Source organism: Manis javanica, chromosome 13, assembly GCF_040802235.1.
Source record: "Manis javanica isolate MJ-LG chromosome 13, MJ_LKY, whole genome shotgun sequence".
In the NCBI taxonomy this organism is placed as follows: Eukaryota; Metazoa; Chordata; class Mammalia; order Pholidota; family Manidae; genus Manis; species Manis javanica.
In genome coordinates this window covers 89,489,199-89,509,956 of record NC_133168.1, presented here as the reverse complement: position 1 = coordinate 89,509,956, position 20,758 = coordinate 89,489,199, and the positions used below count along the sequence as shown (strand labels likewise).

The window sequence follows — 20,758 nt, the reverse complement described above, 5'->3', positions numbered from 1 at the left end:
AGAAAAAGTCCACCTCAAAAATGCTTTTTAATGAAAATAGCTCATTTTCCAAAAGTGAAAGAAAGTTCATCTACCTTAGAGGTAGTTTTTTAATAAATGGACTGTTTTTTACAGCAGTTTTATACAAATATGAACAGAAAGCAAGAATTCCCACCTGTCCCTTCTCTACCCCTCTCATGGTTTCTCCTGTTACTAATATCTTGCATTATTGTGGTATTTTTGTTATAACTAATGAACCAATACTGATGCAGAATTAACTGGAGTCCATAGTTTACATAGAGGTTCAGTCTTCGGGTTGTAAATTCTGTGGGTCTTGATGATGCTCGCGGATCTGTCCTTACAGTATCATACAGAACAGGTCCGCTGCCCTAAAAACCCCTGAACCTCACCTATTCATTTCTTTTCCTTTTTCTGCACCCTCAGCCCTGCAGTCACTGGTCTTTTTAGTATCTCTGTAAAGTGTTGCCTTTTCTAGAATGTCATGTAGTCGGAGTCATACAGTATCTGACCTTTTCAGAAGACGGGTCTCTCATCCAGCAGCGTGCATTCATGGCTCCTCCATGTCTTTGGGCTTAGTGATTGTCTTTCTTGATCATCGCTGACTAATACATCCCATTGTGTGGCTGTATCACAGTTTATTCACCTATTGAAGGAAGTGTTGGTTGCTTCCAAGTTTTGGCAGTTAGGAATAAAGCTGCTATAAGCATTCCCACCGACATGAATGTCCGCTGTGCGCCCTCGCAGCATTTGGGTTGCCTGCGTTCTGCATTTCTGTCATTCTGATGGCTATGTAATGGTATCTCACTTGAATTTGCATTTCCCTAATGACTCATGATGTTGAACATCTTTAAAGATCTTTTGCCCATTTTAAAATTAGGTTGTTTAATATTCTGGTGTTGGTCATTGCCAAATCCAAGGGCACCTAGATTTTCTGCTGTGTTGCCTGCTAGAAGTTTTGCATTTTATATTTAGGTCTATGATCTATTTTGAGTTTATTTTTTATGAAAGGTCTATGTCTTCATTTTCTTTTTCTCTTCCATGTGGATGTCCCATTCTCCTAGTACCATTTGCTCGGGACTCTCCTTTCTCCATGAATTGCCTTTCCATACCTCTGGGCTGTCTGTTCTGTCCCACGGGTTCGTTTCCTCTGCGGCCAGCGGCACTCTATGGTAACAGTGGCTTTAGTAGTGACATTCGAGGTTGGGCGGTATCACTCCTCTGGATTTGCGTTTTTCCTTCAATTGTGTTGACTACTCTGGACCTTTTACCTTTCTTTCTTACTGTTTGTCTCTTCTTATTTTTGTATGTAAAATGTGATATCATTATAATAATTTTTTTCTTTCCTGGCTTTTTAGGAAGATTTCGATGTGGATCATTTTGTTTCTGGCTGCAGGAAGCACGTCCCACTGGAGGAACTGCGAGACGACCTGGAACTCGACGATGAGCTTCTTAAGACCGCCATGGTCGGACTCATCAACAAGGACTATGCAGACTTTGTTACCTTTCAACAAACTTGGTAAGCCTTTAATCCACAGTTCCTATCTGTCAATATATTTACACACACACACACACATATACACACACTTCTTTCTTGCTCATTTATTTTTAAAAGTGCTGAGTGTTTTTAGAAACCTTTCAGTTGATTTTTCCCCAAAGAACTTGAAAGGATTACTAATCTCCACAACAAAAGAACTAATCTTTTTGATAAACATCTTTTGTCTTTAGTTTTTTTACTCATTTAATATGGTTCTTGCTTGATTTTTATTATTAAATAGTGAAAAGTGAAGTACAGTGATATGGGTGTGTGTTTGGGTTAGTTGCTAAGTGATTACTATGAAATCTCACTGGTTAGGCTAATTTGCAAGAAAAATAATCAGGTTTTCCTAAGGAAATATTTAATTAGCTTTGAGGTCTATGTGCTAGTCAGAGCTAGGTTGAGGGAACATTGTCCAGTATTGATCTTTAGGAGACCTGGTTTTATAAAAACATAAGAATGATTTGTAATAAACTTGTCAGTTGGTTGTAAAAATCATTTAGAAATGCTTGAGTTTTAATACGCACAAAAAGTCTTCTTGTTCATATTTTATTTTGTTTTTAAATCTATTTGTCAATTGGGAATTTCAAGAAGCATGACAGTTAATGAGCCATATTTGCTTTTGGGAAATATACCACTAAGTTAAATGTTCCATTAGGATTAGGAACCCAGAACATTTCATTTCTCTTCTATTATTTTGAATTTTTTCTCACGGTTTACAATAATGTTGAGACATACAGCCCATCAGACTTTCACATCAACTGGTAAAGTATCCTAAATTGTGGGCAGATAGCTGTTCCTCGCCCATTAAAATTCTTCAATTTCATGTAAAACTTCATCCAAAGACAAATTGCACATAAGGAAGCTTTCATGCCCTTATTTTTAATAGTCTAGTGAATATTAACAATGTTTCCATATTCTATGAGTAATATCTGTGGCAAAATAACATTTCTGCTATTTAGCTGATTAGCAGGATGTGGCTGCACAGAGAACCTAAGTCTAGTACACCTTGGTCATTATGCAGATCCTGCACTTACCCCTTGCTGTGATGTGCTTGTGCCAACATGATTTTGCCTTTAGGTCAGCATGGACAAAGCCCTCAACCAGGCCTCTGCCCCTCTGGGACAGTTACGAGAAGAGGTTCTGGTAAGTCACCAGATAATATTAAACAGTCTGTCATAAAGCATGGCGTGCCCGGTTGTCTTCTCCAGGAAGAATTCCTTTTTTAATCTGCTAGGTTTGTTGTTTTGTAATGGTCCTTGATTGTAGTATTCACCTTCAAAGAAGTTGTCAACTTCCTACAGTCAGACACAGAACAAAACCAGAAAGTTCTCTGGTTTGTTTGTTACAACTTAGGAAACATATTTGATTGGAAAATGACAGATTCTGCGAGTAGATGGCTTAAAATGTTAGGGGAAGAGAAGGGCATTTCCAAACTCAGCTTGTTTTAGCCGCCTCACTCATATGTAAATGGTCTCCAACTTATGAATGGCTTGTATCTTAAAAATTTGTTATTTTACAAGTATTTTCCCAAATAATGTTTTAGATGTGATTAAATTCCTAGGCCAGTTCACAAAAGCTGTTTAACATCTCATGTATCCAAGGGATAATAAAATGTAATGCCTAATGAATGTTACATTTTAATGCTCCTCTGGGAAAATGTGCTGCGGAACCCCCACCTCTAAGCCCCTGGGAAGCGGGACTCCTCCTGGAAGAACAGTAGGGGGGAATTTGGGCATCACTTCCAGCAGAAAATCACAGTGCCCTGTCCTCCCCCGGTGTCCTGTCTGGCTCAGGCCTTGGACGCCCTGTCTCGAGTAGTTGTGATGCCCTGCCATAAACGTGGTGCACTGTACCCCACTTCCCATGTGTATCCCCACTAGACCACACCAGCCTGAGTGGCCTCTCACACGCAGCCCCTAAGACAGTGCCTGGCGCCTTGTAAGTAAAGACACAATGCATGGATGAAGCTGGAAAAAAAGACAAAAACGCAGAATAATAAATGTCAATTCTGAGAAATCAGAAGAGGGGTATGCAGAAAAGATGTCATAAAAGAAGTAAGTTTTGAGCTGTGCCTTGAACTGGCACATATTTGTGAGTGTTTACGTCTTGTTTGAATGTCACAAAAGCCGGTTCATGTGCTTTTCCTTGGAATGGAAGAGAAGTGGTTTGTGGCCCACTGCTGGACCCCACAGCTGGACCCCAACAGCAGCCCGCGGGTGGCGCTCCGGCCATCGTTCTGGCGCGCCACCCCCTCCCTTCCAGCCTGTGGCAGTGGGGTTCCCTGAGCCTCACCTTCCTTTACCGTCCGCCCTCCTCCCCAGACTTCCTCCCTGCGGGCAGATGTGCTCTGCTGACTTCTCCTCTGAACCTCCTGGGCTGCCACTTGCACGCAGGATCTGGTCCTGCCTCGCCGCCTGCCAGCATCATAGCCCCGCCCCCTTTCCACAGCCACCTTTATAGCCACTTTTCTCCTAATCAGCCACAGACCTGCCCTCGCCTTTTGAACTGAACTCATAAAGCTGCTCTGTGAGGTTCTAAGACCCCTGGAGGATAAGACTGTTTCTGCCTTGTTCCTCCTTGTGTCCTTACTGGCTTCCACAATAGCTGACAGTATTTCATCATGTTTATTGAATGAGTTAGTTCACCTTTCTGTGGAATGGTGGTGATTTGTCTGGTTTATCCTAGTCGGTGCCATTACCTTTGTTTTGCAAAGTATCCCAGTCACCTCATACTTGACGAGATTCATTAGCTTCTGGACATGTTCTCCGCCTATGGCCTCTCCCATATTCTAGCCATCCTGTTCCGGGTTTCTTGATCCCTGCTATTCCCAAACATTCCATGGTATATCAGTGCTTCAGCTTCCCTGGTTCTCCAAATACAGAGTCCAGCGTAAAGGCCTTATCTAAGTGGAGTCCTCCTAAATCAGCCCATCCCTCTCAAATTCTGCTGCTCTGCAAGGGGAGCCGGCAGTGCACCCACGTGTGTGCTCCGTGTCCCTGCGTCCGGCACGCGCGGTCGTCTCCTCCTGCGTTTGCCCTCTGATAACCTCCTCCCCACCGCTGCCAGCGTACACACGTCTTCAGAGTCAGACTCTAGCCGTAACTCTTCTCCAGACTCTCCTGTACTTTGACTCAGATTATCCTTTCTCTGCCCTGACCACCCATGACATTCGTTGTGTATGTATTTTTTTTCTCTTGGCCACTAATTCTGTGTGACCTCAGCTCTCTGTGTGTCATCTTACCCCCAAATTATGAGTATCCTTGATGGCAGTTGTGTCCAGTGTTTTGTATTTTTGTCACTATCTGCATAATTTGGCTTATAGATGTTAAGTTCTATGGAATTGAGTTACATGTATAAATTTTATAATGTTACAAATCAATTTCTGCAGTACATTTTCTTTGTTTTTTTAAAGAGTCTTAGGTCATCTGTCAGTGAAGGAATCCGTGTAGTAGATGAACGAATGTCTAAATAAGTGGACATTAGGGAAAAAAAGGTCCGCACCAGTGTCGCATGGACTCCCTGGAGCACCTGGGAACCGGGGCCCACGGTCTGGACGGCTCCTCCAGGGCCTTCGCGGAGAGGGAGTGTGCGCCTCGGCTTGAGGCATCAGTAGCTCAGCTCCAGAGCTGGAGCCTGGTCTTGTCACCCCTGGTCTGACTGACATCCCATTAATAAAAGGACTGTGGTAAATTAGTTGATTTTTTTTTAAGACAAAGGAAATCACATATTCTCCTTGTGTTTTAATTTATTCATGGTAGCATTAAAGTTTTTAAAGAAGGCAATAGATTTCTTATGCTCCGTGCCAGCTGAAAGCCTTCCCCTCATGCCTTCTCATACTTCTCAGTACTGTGAAACGGTTTTTTATTTTTTTGAGAGGGCATCTCTCATATTTATTGATCAAATGGTTGTTAACAACAATAAAATTCTGTATAGGGGAGTCAGTGCTCAACGCACATCATTAATCCACCCCCAGTCTAATTCTCGTCAGTCTCCAATCTTCTGAAGCATAACGATCAAGTTCTTACATGGTGAACAAATTCTTACATAGTGAATAAGTTCTTACATGGTGAACAGTGCAAGGGCAGTCATCACAGAAACTTTCGGTTTTGATCACGCATTATGAACTATAAACAATCAGGTCAAATATGAATATTCATTTGATTTTTATACTTGATTTATATGTGAATCCCACATTTCTCCCTTATTATTATTATTATTTTTTTTAATAAAATGCTGAAGTGGTAGGTAGATGCAAGATAAAGGTAGAAAACATAGTTTAGTGTTGTAAGAGAGCAAATGTAGATGATCAGGTGTGTGCCTGTAGACTATGTTGAAACTGGTTTTTTAAAGGTCTTTTGTATGTATATATTTATGCATTATAATGTTATGTTACCTGTTTGAAGTAAGACAGAATTTTAGAGGTACCTGAGTGGTCGCGAAATTTAAATTCCTCATTTCTTCCAGTTCAATAAACAGTAGTAATATCAGTGAGGCACTTTACAGCTTAGCAGGCATGTACCTTTCTGGCGTGCCGGTAAAGAAGGTACTCGTAGGTAGAGGCAGGGCCTAACTGGGCTCTCCAAAGCAAATACTCCCAGTGTTCTGTGGCAGGTTGTTTTTGAAAAAGTAGTGTTTTGCTCTCTCATTCTGCCGTGTTTATCTCTCCTTTTGTTTCCCCCCTTAAATATGCTTCTCCAAGCACTGCGTTCACGTTCAGTCGTCCTCGTTTTGATTCCGTTCTCTGGTCTTACTGATCATTATCATGTGATGGCAGCGCTGGGTCGGCATTCATGGTTTCTGACTCTAGCCGGTGCTCTTGCCATTGTTTCTAAGTTCAGTAACATATTTTTAAAAATCCCAAGGGAAAAGGCCTGTTTTACAGACCTACCACTCAGTTCTCCATTAGCTGTCCTCTCAGCTCTTGTCCAGCTATTTCAGGAATGTAGTACATTTCTAGAAAAGATTGTAAGCTTCATGAGAGCAAGGAGTTTCTCTTGTTTTACTCACAGATGTCCCCATGTTCTAGGAGACTGTCGAGCTTACCAGTAGGTGCTCAGTAACTGTTTGCTTCATGAATGACTTTGTATCTGTATGTTCTTCTAAAAATGAGAATTTCTATAATGTTCTTCAACCCCATTGATATTTATAATGTAATAATGTCTTCAGTGAATTGACACTTAGACATGTAGGTGTATCATGCGTGAGTAAACTGAGAGGATGAATATCAGACACTAGAATTAAAACATGAAAAAAGGTCATAAGGAAGTAAATGTAGTGCCAATAGAGAGGTTCACTTAAGATGGAAAAAAGAAAGAAGGAATAAGAGTGCAGAAAATGAGAGCAAAAAAGTCTAGATTTTTTTTTTAACCATAAACTTGCAGCTGAATATTGAAATGTACATGTTCTAGAAAGGCAAAATTAAGATTTGCTTTCCTGGGAAGTCAGTATTTATAGAAATATTTAACATGTGTAAGATGCTTGAAATAATTCTAAATTGACTTTCGGCTTTGCATTTTCCTGCAATTAGCATGGGGCACTAAGATCAGTAAGACTAAATATAGTATAACGTTTTCCCTTAATTTTTATTTTTATAGATGTGTGTATTGAGGCTTATCCAAGTTATTATTCTCAGTTAAGAATATTGAAAAAATCTTAAATTCTCAAAGGTCTAAGGAAACATCTGCCCTAGAAGTAAGCAGGTCAGTATTCTTTACTAAATTAATACTTCACACCAAGGCTAAAAAAATGTTTTTTAATTAGAACTTATTTCTGAAAAAGAGGAAAATCCAAGCCTAAGGCTTAGTGTTTTTGAACAAAGCTCAGGAAAGTGGAGTCCGTGAAGCGGTGATGCTAGAACATGGTGTTACAGAGCTTTCAGTCACAGGCCACGGTCCCAGCATGTCACCTTCAGGGTGCCCGCTGTGAGGATTCCTCTCTGGAATTACCTTCCATGAGGACTACAAAATCCTTGTTGGTTTTCAAGGAGCAGAAGAGTATTCATCTTGCTCAGATTTTGTGGATTTGCAGAGTATGACCACCTTCGTGTCTTGTGCAAGCACTATACCTCTAAGAAATAGTACAGGACACATTTAGTTGAAATCAATAAACAAGAAAGAAAAAGCTTGTATAGTAAGAAAATGGCAACCATTTCCTTTGTTATACTGGGACTCTAACCACCTGCCTAGTCTGCACTTCATACCGGCTAGCTGGGGGAGCAGATGAGATCAGCGTGTGGTACAGTGGGAAAAGCACGGGTCTGTACTGCATGTACCAGCTGGGCAGCCCCCGTCGAGGGACTTCAGCTCCCGGTGTCATTTGGAACGGAAGGCTAGTGATGACCCCGCTTGGTTGTCTGACAGTCAGTGGGGTCCTGTCAGCTGGTGCCTGGCACACAGTAGGCCCTCGTCATGTCTCACTTGGGTCTGTTGTAAAGTCTCGTTGACAGCCGCACCGTTTCTCCATGAGTAGTCGTGAATAATCTGCTGCAAAACCAGCTGAAGCCCAGAGTCAAAGTAGTTCCAAGTCTGGGTCATGCTATAGAGGCATCCTGGGTTTCTTAATTTTAGGAATTAAAATTTCAATTTGGAAGGGACCTTAGAGACACTATGCTCCATGTCCCATTGTTACATAGATTACAAAATGAGACGGTCAGAGAGGAAGTCTTTCTTGGGGCCTAGGTCGCTGCTTCCTTTCATAGTCAAGATGGGTGAATGGTCAGCAGCTGCCTTGTTTGCTTCCTCAGGCCCCTGCGTGTGCGCTTCGGCCCTTTCTACCTCCTTAGTCATTGCTTATCACATCTCCATGAATGTCCATCCTGACCAGTCCCATGTAGCCCATTTGTCGTGAACTGCTCTGCGTCTCTGGTGTGCTCAGAAGCGCTGACAGCCCCACCAGCTGTGCCCTCTCAGTGTCGGTGACACCTGCCTCCCGGCTTCCTTTCCATCCTGCCCGGTCCTCCTCTGCTCCTTTGACAGAAATACCTGTGATCACTGTTCCTTTGCAGCGTTCCATCCTTAACACAATAGACATGATACTCTACCTTGCTCAGAACCACCTTTGAGGACCTTTTCCTTAACTCAGATCAGCATCTTTGAGCTGTGGAGAAGGGAAAACTGGGACAGTGTGAGTGGTTAGTACGTCATGCTCATTAGGGCAAAAAATGTTTAGGTAATTTATGAAGAATAAATGTACACTATGTCATTCAGGAAAGCGTTATGAGTTAACCTTTTGCGTTGGTCACACTGGGCAATTACTGTCCCTCTGACCTAATTTGGAGGCTACAAATACTGGGCTGGGTGGACCACTGATGGTCAGTGGTGGCATTTCACATTTTCTCATTATGTGGATTTCTCCCCTCCCTAACTGATTGGTCATGAACAGGTACAGGATGCCTCAGGGAAGCCCAGTAGATGCTTCAATGCCTTTATATTTTTCTTCTTTTGCTACTTCCTTTTGGGTGGAATTGATGCTATCTTTTGTGTTTTAGGGGGAAAAAAGCATTTATTTATTACACCTTGTGGCAGATATGCAATGAACGTCCTCTGTCTGGGACCCAGAATATAGAGACTGACTGCTCTTTTATTTGGTAAATGTAAATTTCAAGTTAAGCTGTTCTGCAATATTTTGTTTATTGCTGTTAGAGGGACAGTTTTACTTTATTGAGAAAAAAGCATTTGGTGTTTTAGACAAAGGGAGAATGAGACAGGTCGAGAAAAGAAGAGGGCTCGGGTGTGAATAATAGGATAGGGCAAGGGAGAGAGGAAAGGGAGGCTGACCACGAAGGCGGTCATGGGCAGCAGAGCCTAGGGATGGCTGTGGGGACCTGTGGCCATGCCCACCCTGACCTCTTGCGGCCCCCAGGTCTCACCTGAGCAGCAGCAGGGCTTGCGGACTTAGCCGCCACCCCCGGGCACCTGGAGTGGTCGGTGCCTGTGGCCCACAGTGGGAACTGGAGGCATGAAAGATGTGTTAGCTTTCCCCTGGAGACGAGGGAGCCCTGGAACAACCCTCTCTGGAGAAAGTCACAACACGGCAGGTGCTGGAGCACCGCCACGGCTAATTGTGTGATGTGTTCTCTCGAAAATGAAAACACTTAATTTTTCTAAAGTGTTTCTTTAATTTCTATGTTCTAAACTCCTATATAACTAAATTTCTATAATTGTCTCTACCAGGCCACTTTTGACTGGACAGATTTTGCAGAGAATTGCCACAGAATTTAACCAGTTACACTTTCATGCTATTCAAATCAAAGGCATGCCTCTTTTGGACACAGTAAGACCAGAAAGTGTTTTAGATTTCCACAGTTGTTGTTTAGGAATTTGCTAAATAGTTTTGCTTTCACCTAGTAATGCTTCTAGTAATTATTGACCTACAGGATTCTGAAACTACTTCAGAATTTTTTCAGTTTGTTTTTTGGGCCCCTGCTTCCTGAATGCCACACATTGGTGATTTCATGTAAAACACAGGCATGTTCTCTGAATTATAAGAGTAAAACTAATCCTGAATTTCTTGTAAATTGACATATATGATGTAACAAGAGTTAATTTATCCAAAGTCCTTGACTGGGCTTTAGATTCATGATGTTTGTAAGACTTATTCTGTAGCTTAAGAGAAAAATAACTCTTTTTTTTGTCATTCTGTAATTTTGTCTAACCTCTCCTTTGAGGAAGCAAAGATTTACTTATGAAGAGACTGGGGAGGAGAAGAGAATCATTGTTACTCTACAGGAAGTGTTAATATTTTCATTTTGCATGTATTCTATTAGAAAATAGATTTGGTATGTAAATATTTGAATTTTTAGAAGTTATTCCAATTTTCTTACCTATTTCTTCTTGCAGCATATAGCTGGTATAACAGTCATGTTACAACGGTCGCTAGAAGGCCTCCTATTAGAAGGGCTTCAGACCTCCAACGTTGATATAATACAGCGCTGCTTACGGATCTATGCCACGATTGACAAGACCTGGGATGCTGAGGCCTTACTTGGTCAAGTGCTAGTGAAACGGTACGTGGATGAGGTGTGTGTGCCTTGGGCCTTCAGCAGCGGCCATGGAGCATCTGCTCTTGCAGTGTGGGGGTAGAGCAGCGCTCTTTCTGGGGAGATTCTTGTAGTTACTGCAGCATTAATTGTAAAAAGGGTTGGTCCCTGTTGGCCACAGTCAGCATACCAGGAATCCTGCATGCCCTGTAGTATATACTAGTGAGGCCATAGCCCAGAGATCATCTTAATTTAGGGGGGGTGAAGGTCTTGCCTAGGAAGAAGGTATGTACCAAACCACTTCTAGGTCAGGTTTATGGTATGTAAGTTAAATGTCAGTTAGGGTGGCAGATAGCGTCTTTGAACAACTGGCCTCATGGGTAGAAGAGAACAGTTAAGCAGATGACAGCACTGCAGTGAGCATGCCTGGTGGGGGAGCGTGCAGAGAGCTCTGTGAACATGGAAAGTCCGTGGGGAGGGAGCTCTTCCCAGAATAAATTGGGCCCAAGTCTTAGAAAATGTGGAGGAGTTTGCTGGGCAGGAAGGTGGGAGGGAAGGAATAAAAAGGTGAAGGACTTTTACAGGCTGCTAAATGAGCAGAGTAATACATTAAGTCCAGAACTCAGCTACCCAGTATCGTTCACCTGTTAGGATACAGCTAAAATATAGGAGTAAGTGTGTGTTGCCTTGGAGCAGCCAGATTATAGGCTGTGCTCTAGGAAGTTGCCAGTACTCAGTGTTTCCACACACAAAAATGGCATCTTCATCAGGTTCAAACTGATAGACGTCGCCAGGCCCATCCTCAGTATCTGCAGATGTCCTTCCAGACCCATCTCTGAAAGCTCTTTTTGTCCACGAAGTTCAAAGTTTCTATGCATCGTGACCTCAGGATGAAAGTCTTCCATTTTTAAGAGGGGAAATTAGAATTCCATTGATAAAAATAAAATTTAAGAATCAGTAAAGATAATCCATGCAGTTCATTAGGATTACTGAAAATAAGTGGTCTGTCAGTTTCCTCTTTGTATCCTGTTGTATTTCACAGCAGTCTCAATGGAGCTGGAAGAGATGAATGACCTATGTCATTTCCTTATCAATAAGTGATAATATTTCAGTTAGTAATTTATGCCTTTCGTTCTCACTGAGTGAATCTAGTGTAGTAAATTAAAGAAATATTTGAAGTTTCAGTGGAATACTAAATAAACCATCCTGCACGGCCCACCAGCCTCAACCTGACACAGAAGAGCTTCTGGGCCCAGAAACAAAGCAGCAGCCCTGGGCCTGCTGGGTGGTCACTGGGCCAGCAGTCCGTCCTGCCCTTCGTCTGTGCAGGTTCCCCAAGTGTGCTGCGGCCTGGACCACTGGTGCTGGAACACCAGGCTCACACGGCTGCGTGGCCACCCTGACTGTGGGCTGTGGCGCACCTTCCCCACCTGGCATGTGCTGGGAAGGTGGCAGGGCCCTCTGGCCCCTGGTGTGCATGGGCTCTGGGGGCTCCCCGTCTTCGGGCTCTTCAGAGAAGCTGATGCTGGTGTTCTTGTTCACAGGCTCAGAGAATGAACTTTGCAAACACTCAAGGTAGGAGAGCATGTGCGAGGCTTTTATTTAGAGAAAAAGCAGAGGACAGAGCTCCTGGCTTGCCCCTGCCCGGAGGGGACAAGATAGCCCCAGGGTGATGCGCTGTCTAGGGGATTTATAGGCAGGTGAGAGACAAAGGGCCAGGGATGTAGACCTGCTAAATGGTCCCCAAATGCTTAGCTTCAAAGAGACACTAAGTTTCTTATCAGTCTTCCAGATTATTTTGCTTACTTGCCAGTATTACTTGCCTACATTGCACATCATTTGATTAGGGCTAGAGGAAGAAAAGCAGCATCTGGGTAAAGTTGAAGAAAATAAGCTGGGCCTTTTAGCAGGCTAAGGTACATTTTACAGGAACCTCATTTAATTGACACGATGAAGACATGGGCTATGCTGCGGTCTTTTCTTATGTGGGGGATATTCAAACATTTCAGGCCAAGTTACTCCTGGCTTTTTAGTTTTAATTAATCTCACACAAGAATGCTTATATTACTTTAGAGAATGAATGTGACTGACTTTGCTTACTTGTTTAATATGGAGTTTCAGTAGGGGTTTTATTCCGGAGGCCCTCACCCTGCTCTGTCTGCGCCCACGGTCCCTGCCTCACCAGCACTGAGGCTCCGTGGCTTCCCTCCCCAGCTGCCATTCCCTCCTAGTTCCTCCTCCAGGCTTCCCTTCCACACTCCCCAAGCTCTCTGCTCCCATGCTCGCACCCCTCTCCCCCCGCCCTCCCAGCCTTCTCCTTCCCCCACCCCTCCCCTGGGCTGGGACTCCTGTTAGGAGGGCGTTGTGTATTTTTCTCGGTTCTTGTCCCCGCAGCAGCAAAGAACTGAGGGGCAGAGACAAGCAGTGAAGTAGAGTAAAAGTTTTATTTACAGAGAGAAAGTGCACACTCAGAGAGAGGGGAGTGTGGGCTACCTCAGAGAGAGGCGCATTGAAAGGGTGGGGGCTCCCCCTTGGAAGGATTTTTCAAGAATGTGACAAAGGGCTAGGGGTGTGGACTTGTTAAGTGGTCTCAAGATGTTTTTCTTTGATGAGACATGAAGTTTCTTATCAGTCCTCTGGGTAATTCTGCAAAATTAGCTTAACACAAGAAATGCACTGCTGGGATTCCCTCCAGGAGAGCAGCTTCCTGGTTGGGGAGCATATCAGTTAAGACTGCCCTCCCTGCCTCCAAGGTCGGCTGAGTTACTGTATGTTCGCTAAAGACTGTGCTAAGTGTGGATAAAATAAAAGTTCCTGTGGCCGGAATTCTCATCTGGGCCTAGTCGGCTAGCTCACCACTCATGTGGGCAATATGTTGCTGTTGACTCTGTAAAAGAGCTCCACCCAGTGCTCTGGGTGACACCTCAATTACAATTTGAGGACACTTCATATTCGCCTCTTTTGCGGGCACCAAGTCTGCCTCAGCTGAATCTTTCCATTTCATGAGAAACATTAATTCCCCACTGCTGTCTGTGGCACGGATTATTCGTTCAGGATCAAGACCTCTGGCAAAGCCTCTTCGTTGATCTCTTTTCTTCTTTGATTTGCTATCATCGGATTCACTGTCAGAAAAAGATTTTCTTTTTGTACCATCTTTTTCTTTACCAGCTTTTCCAGAATTAAATGCTTCAACTAACTCTGGACAATCTGAATTTTCTTCAGGTTCCTCCAAGTATTGTCAGCATATGTAACTCTTCCACTTCAGGAAATACTCCACGTCCACATTCACACACGTCGGTCTCGTAGTTTTTCCACCACAGATTCTTCAGGCTCTGCCTCTTCAACTTTTTTACTCTGATCATCCTGTTTTTTACCCATTTTTTGCAATGTAGTTTTATTGGAGGCCATTTTTCATTGCAGACTTGAAGAGCTATTATTCACTGCTTCCCAGCTGCTCCGGATCCCTGCGCTGCAGCGCCCCCCTGCCCCCTCCTGCCCGGTGCGCCTCAACCTCGAGCCCCATCCGAGGGGTTGGGGGCTGGGGAGCTGCGCGCGCTGGCAGCCGCAAGGGGCGCGCCAGGTTTTTCTGTTTTTCTGGGCGTATGTTCCTAAAATGTATTTCCTTTTGACCAGGTTTCTCAAAAACGCATTCTTGCAGATTGTTTGCAAAGAAAGTTTAGAAAAATTCCTTTAGACTTTCCTGAAGAAAGATGTGCTCACTTTAGTCTGGGCAAAGCCAACAAATGCTCTTGGACCCTTCACCCGAGTCCAAACTCAAGCGTTCGGCAGGTAGTTTCCAACGGCGACTGTGTGTACAGCGCTTTGCTGAAGGGTGGCTGGATCTGGCGGAATCGCACCTGGACGGCGGCCTTAGCTCCCGGAGGGGGTCATGGCATTGCAGCTGGCGCACACAACCGGAGCCGAGGGTCCGCAGAGAACAGCGCAAGAGAAAGATGTGACAGCAGAGCAGAAACCGGAAGGCAAGGATCAGAATCAGCCCAGGAAGGGGAAAGCAGGATGAGCGAGCCGTGCAGGAGTAAGTCAGCGGACTAAGACTATGAGCCAGAGCTTCCCTTTCATAGTATCGTGAATAATTGCATTGCAGGTCTGGTAGTTCAAACAAATACAGTGAGTATTTATAATATCCGACATATAGTAGTTGCTTAGTGAACGGCTGAATTGGAATGAAGTATGTTAGGTTGATCAAACAGCATATGGAACAGAAATATAACCGTGAGTTTGGATCGAAGAGAAAGGGAGTAACTAATACAAATTTTAAGTTACTATAATCAGTTATTTAATAGATATTATAATATTAATTTGCTGCTTGTTCATTAATTGTGTTCATATCAGGTGAGCAGTAATATTTACCAAAGTCTTAAGAAAAATGATGGGGGAATATCTTAAACTGATGAAATTCTGTCCCTCAAGTTCATTTTTATTCTATAAATTGGAAAAGACAGCCTTTTTCCCAATTTGAGTGGTGACATGAATGCTCTGAGAAACATGGTCTAAGAACCACTGCCTTTATTTTAAAATATGAAATTTAATCACTGGTTTTAATATTTTCAACTTGGATGACCTGGTTAATATATGAGAATATAAAACTCACACGGGTCTGCTTTCTTTGTTAAAAAAAATCAAACCTATTGAAGAAGTATGACATGCGATTGTAGATATTCTAACAAGGAAGAGTCAAGAAAAATTAAATTTGGTAAGTTAGTTTCTTTGGTTTCCCTTATGTGAACTGTGATTTTGTGAAATTTCTTTGCTGAATTATTTCTCTTGTATCTTTTTCAATGTTGTGATTATGCAGGTTGTTTCTTTCCTCCAACTTCTGTGAACTTACTAGTGTAATGAACTTTAAATTAGTAGGTCTAGTTCAAAATCCACATTTCTCATTAAGTGTCTGAAAGTTTGCTTACCTTGTTAGGCCTTTATTTCCTGCCTTAAACGTGAGGCAGTTTGACTACATGATCTCTAAAAACTTTGACCTGTTAAGTCAACTGTTCTTGTGCTCTAAAGAAGCTCATTCAGGAACTAGGCATAGTGTGGATCTGAGAAAAGAGACTGACTAGGTGTCAGGTATATAAAACATAAACATTTTCTAGATTTAGATAGGTTGTGGCAATTACTGTGCCCTTTCATAAGAAATTTAAACCCTTTGTTACCAGTAAAATGAGACATTCCTACAGGTTGTCAGGCCCATTGAGTGGAGTGTGTAGGCATCGTGTTCTGTGGCACACATCCAGGCCAAGGGCTGAACTCCAAGTAAAAGATCACACCAAAATACCTAGGGACCATATGTAACTTTTGGTTACCCATTACCCAAAAAAGCTGTTTAGTGGAATCAATATGCGAATGGCTTATCTACATGCAAGGGGGTCATGCTTCTGTACAGTATGTTTATTAGTTCAACACCAATTATTTCATTCTATGGCTGCTGTGAATGTGCCCCAGGGGAACGTACAGAAGGTGCTTATGATTTGATACTATTAGTTTCACTTAATGAAGGAGCTTGAGAAGGAAGGTCAGATGGGTGGGGGCGCCGAGAAAGACTAGTATACTCTGGCAAAAAGAGGGGAGGTGTAGGACTACCCCAGCCTGGCAGAATGAGTGATGGGGGTTCAAAGGCACAAACTTCCAGTTGTAAATAAGTAAGTCCTGGAGATGTGAAGCACAGCATGGTCACTACAGTTAACAATACCCTGTCGCATGTTTGAGAGTTGCTAGCAGTAAATCTGAAAAGTCCTCTCAAGAAAAAAAAATGTCATAGCTATGTATGTGGGCAGGTGTTAGCTAGACTGATTGGGGTGATCCTTTTGCAATGTATACAACGCCAAACCATGATGTTATACACCTGAAACTAATATACTAGTATATGTTGATTATATCTCAATTTAAAAAAATTTTTAATGGCCCAATCCTGTGTCTTACATGCTAAAAGACAGTAAAGTGAAAAATCACCAATTTCATAAAAAGCCTTCTTCCTCATTATTCCCACTGGCTCGAGAGACAAGTGGAAAAGAAAACCAGTATTTAAATCTGATTCAGTTAGTCCCATTTTTCCTTAATAGAAAAATACGAATTGGGGGAATCTTTTCTAGCACACAGAGATTTGTCTTTAGATGGAAAAAGAAATGCTGTTCATAAATTCTTGGCTTTCTGCAATGTATAATTTCTAGATACAAAATGAATTTTACAAACTAATGTTATTTGTAAACAGCAAGAAAATGTCACTGGGAAATAAAATACACATAATGAGAGAGGCAAGCACCACCTGGATGTCCGTCCTATACCTCAGCCCCACGTACCCAAACTTGACTGCGTACATCGTTATCACATAAACGTTATCCTCCCTTGGGTTCCCTGTGTCAGTGCCTGACACTGTCCACTTCTCCAAGCCAAAAATCCTGGGGTTACGTTTCACTGCATTTTTGCCACGCCCCCACCCCTGCTCGCAGCCAATCAAATTCAGTCTAACTTCCTGAGCATCTCTCAATATCCATCTGCTGCTTCTCTCCCCACGTAATTCTCAGTTCTCTAGTCGAGATCCCCTACAGCTCTCGTCGGCACTGCAGCAGCCTCCTCACCCAGCTCCCTGCCTCTCCGCTCTCGCTCCAGTCCGTTCTCAACGCTGCCGCCAAAATGCCCGTCACTCGTCTGTGAAGTTCCTGCCTTCAGCCCCTGCCTGTTGCTCTCTCCCTCTCTGCCATATCCCTGAATGTTTCTTTGCTTTGCTTTACTTCCTGGAGGGGAATGTACTGTCTCTCTTGCCTCTGAGTCTCTCCAGGGCAGTCTTTGTGCTGGTAAGCTACCTCCTTACCCTTCAGACCTCAGCACATACGTGCTTCCTCGGGTGTAGCCTTCCCCGATCTGCACCCTTCCTCTCGCTCCCAGCCAGATTACATGCCCGTTTGTGCCCCCTGGTTTTCTCTGCGTGGTACTTGACGCACTTGATTGACTGTTTTTGTTTGTCTTGTGTTTTCAACTGTAAACTTGAGGGACAAAGACAGTGTCTCAGGTTCCTCAGCATTGTACCCCCAGTGTCAGCACAACACTGGGCATAGATTAGGCTCTTCCGTACTTGGTGAATTCGTGGATCCATATTCCTTACCTCCCCACTTCAAATCCTCCCCTCACTAAAACATATTCACCATATAACTGGAACATATCTTAGTAAGAGTCTCTAATAATCAAATGTGAGGTCTTTTCAGCTTGAACTCTGTCTTCCATAACTGCTTCCCCATAGCACCATCTCTTCCTCCCAAAAAAGAAAAGAAAAATCCTCTGTCATTCAAGATGTGTAAGGAAGAAGTTTTAGAAGGGATGCCTCTAATAGACGCACAACTCAGTCTGACTTACACAAGTATTCATTTGTTTAAGCCCTAACCCACAGTGACTGTTAAATTGGGCTCTTCTTGCTACCTACCTCTACCATCTTTAGACTATTACAACAGCTTTGTGTTGTAACCATCAGAAGTCATTTATTTTCATTCCCTGCCTTCCTAAACTATTTATATAGTGACCAAATCTAACTGTATGTCTCTCTGCAGTGCATTTTTTAAACCGAACTTTTTGCATATTAAGTGTATTACAGTCCAGCCTTTTCCTACCTATCTGAACTCATCACCTCCTGGCCACGTTCCCACTTTGCTCCTTACCCTGTATTCCAGGCACACACTGTCCCTTTAATGTTGTCTAAGTGGATCACTTTCTTTTAAGCTTCATACCAAGATTGTCTTCCTTAGTCTCAAGTACTCATTTTTCAGACCCAGCCTAAATGGTTGTTCCCTTTTTTGGGGTTCCCATAACCCTTTGTTCCTACCTCAAGTATAGCATTTTTCTTATTTTTATGAGTATTTTCAAGTGTATGTCTTCCACAGAATGTGAACTTAAAGGACAAGAATTATTTCATTCTTATATTTGTACCTGTAGTCCCTGACACATGGGAGTTAATAAACATTTGTTAAACTTGCTGGCAGCATTTGCTTAAGAAAAGTAATGGTTAGGAGATGGCAGCTTGGTTCTTATATTTTGAAAGTCTGGTCGACTATAAAAACCTTTAATGTCTTCTGATTTCGTTTTTCAAATTTGACCAATAAATGTTTTTCTATAGGAGAAAATACAGAGGGCTGTGCATCCGAGGAACAAATCCCAGAAGCTAACCCTGAAGATACAGGTATCAGTGTAGAGTCAGAAAAACTGGACGTGGAAAATAAACATTACAGAAATGTGGTATTTCAAGACTGTGAAAAAGACCAAGATAACACAACAAAAGATCCAAGCAATGATGTTAAAACCCCCAATACAGAAACCAGGACAGGTTGCTTAATTAAGTATAACGTGTCTACTACGCCATGCTTGCAAAGGTAAATTTTCAAAATGCAACGTGCTGTGATTTGTTTTTCTGTTTAGGGATAATAAATATGGTATTTAGAATCTTTGAGATAGCTTCTGATTATTTATGAGATAGCTTCTGATTATTATGAGATAGCTTCATTTATTTAGAAAGGTTTCACACAAATGTAATGTGGATATTTTGCATTTGAAATATTTGCTTTTCCCTAAATATTGCCATTTTGAAAAAGAAAGCTTTTATATCATTTTACTCTAACCTCAGTACATTATTGATAACAGCAGGTTTTGAAACTGAGCAACAAGACGATTTTATAGATAGTTATCTACTGTGTGCAAGTTATAACAACAAACAAAAGGATTAGCTTGAGGCACCTCTTTCTGTAGATGAGCAATCACATGGTTGTAACACCCAAGTTAATAGTATGACAAATATCATAAAAGTACAAAGTAAAATTGTTAATGTGTTTTTAACTCTAGAATAATTTTGTGGGGTTTTATTTAGTATAAAAAAGAAAATACAGTCTGATGAAACAAATTCTACATTTAGAGAGCTGAAGTGTCTAACACCAGTTAGACATTCTTGGCGTATTCAAGACAAGATGTCTAAATTGCCAGATATCTTGAAAGACTCTTATTCTGTGTGTCTTCACTGGAGCAGTTAACAGAGCTGGGAAGTGAAACCGACGCGTGGGGGTGCTGCCCTAACGCAGCACGGTGCAGGATGTACTGGGAGACTGAGGCAGCAGAGGACAAATAAGCTCTGATAAGGGGCAGGGCTTTCGTAATCTGGGGTATTTGGGGTTTGTGGCTTTGCAGTGCCTCTCAGGGCAGGAGGGAGCCGAGGGCCTAGGATCACGGCTGTCAGCGCTTGTCCCAGTGACACTACAGCAGGTGTCGCCTTCTGTACATTGGAAAGCTGATCCTCCCTTGCGAGCTCAACAGATGGAATTTTTCTCTAAGAAGATTTATTTTGTCAACTAATGTACTATGTTCCTTGAATATAAACAAGTTTCATTGTAATGTTAGTTTGTTCACTCTTACAGTCATAAAAACTCACAAGTCATTATAAGTGTAGTAGTGCTGCATCATCAGAAAATGAGGTGTTCTAGATAAAATTTGTATTTTTGCATGGACATGTCTTTAAAATTTACACATCCTTGCCTTTAAAAAGAATTCTGACTTTTGCCTTTCCTTGATTCTGGATCAGGGTGAGAGTGAGCCCCTACAATGTGGAGGGACTCTCTGCAGGCATCAAGACCGGCTTGCTTGCACGCCCAGCCCCTGATCCCCCGGCTGCTGCGGTCCAACGTGCCCCTTGGACTGCGGGTGAGTCTTCCATCTCCCTTTCCTCCCATCACTGCCAGGGAGTCTGCGTCCCGAGTCTCAGCCTCTTTCCGATTGGAGCTGAGTCACCCACTAGGATAAGGAATTAAACAACCCATTTGTAAGAGAAGATACATAATGGAAGGAAGAATAGGTGCCAAGCTCAGTAGGTATTTGAAACTTCAAATTTGAATTCCTTTCTTTTAGCTCCTTTTGTAACTTGACAAACAAAATGTTAAAATTTTAACTTCCATCACTTTATTTGATGAAGTTTATAGACTGTTAGAATGGAATTAGAAAAGAATACTCTAGTTTAGGTAGCATTTGTAGAATAACTAATAGTTAAACTTGCTTTCTTTCTTGCAATATAAAAACCTTACTATTAAATCATGCCCCCTGCAACATGAGAGTGTACACAGTAAAAGTTCTCTTCTCCCCACACATAAATACCACCAATAAAATTGTTTCATAGTCTCTGAACTAATACTGAAATGGTGTACATCCTCTACCAACTCTACAGTAGTTTCAGAGAAGAAGTAATTTGTCATTGTGAAAGATTA

General features: G+C 42.4%; 1 protein-coding gene and 1 pseudogene across 1 annotated transcript in view; one reads left to right on the top strand and one right to left on the bottom strand.

Annotated features, from left to right (window-relative positions):
* LOC108400354 (uncharacterized) overlaps window positions 1–20,758 on the top strand; it is a 43,801-nt gene that overhangs the window by 3,543 nt on the left and 19,500 nt on the right. The window contains exons 3-7 of the mRNA XM_073219492.1: window positions 1,394–1,516; window positions 2,615–2,680; window positions 10,375–10,541; window positions 18,634–18,886; window positions 20,083–20,201. Of these exons, the coding sequence (XP_073075593.1) occupies window positions 1,394–1,516; window positions 2,615–2,680; window positions 10,375–10,381 (196 nt within the window). The 3' untranslated portion in view covers window positions 10,382–10,541; window positions 18,634–18,886; window positions 20,083–20,201. The remainder of the gene's footprint in view (window positions 1–1,393; window positions 1,517–2,614; window positions 2,681–10,374; window positions 10,542–18,633; window positions 18,887–20,082; window positions 20,202–20,758) is intronic.
* Window positions 13,148–13,922, bottom strand: LOC118970757 (chromobox protein homolog 3 pseudogene; annotated as a pseudogene).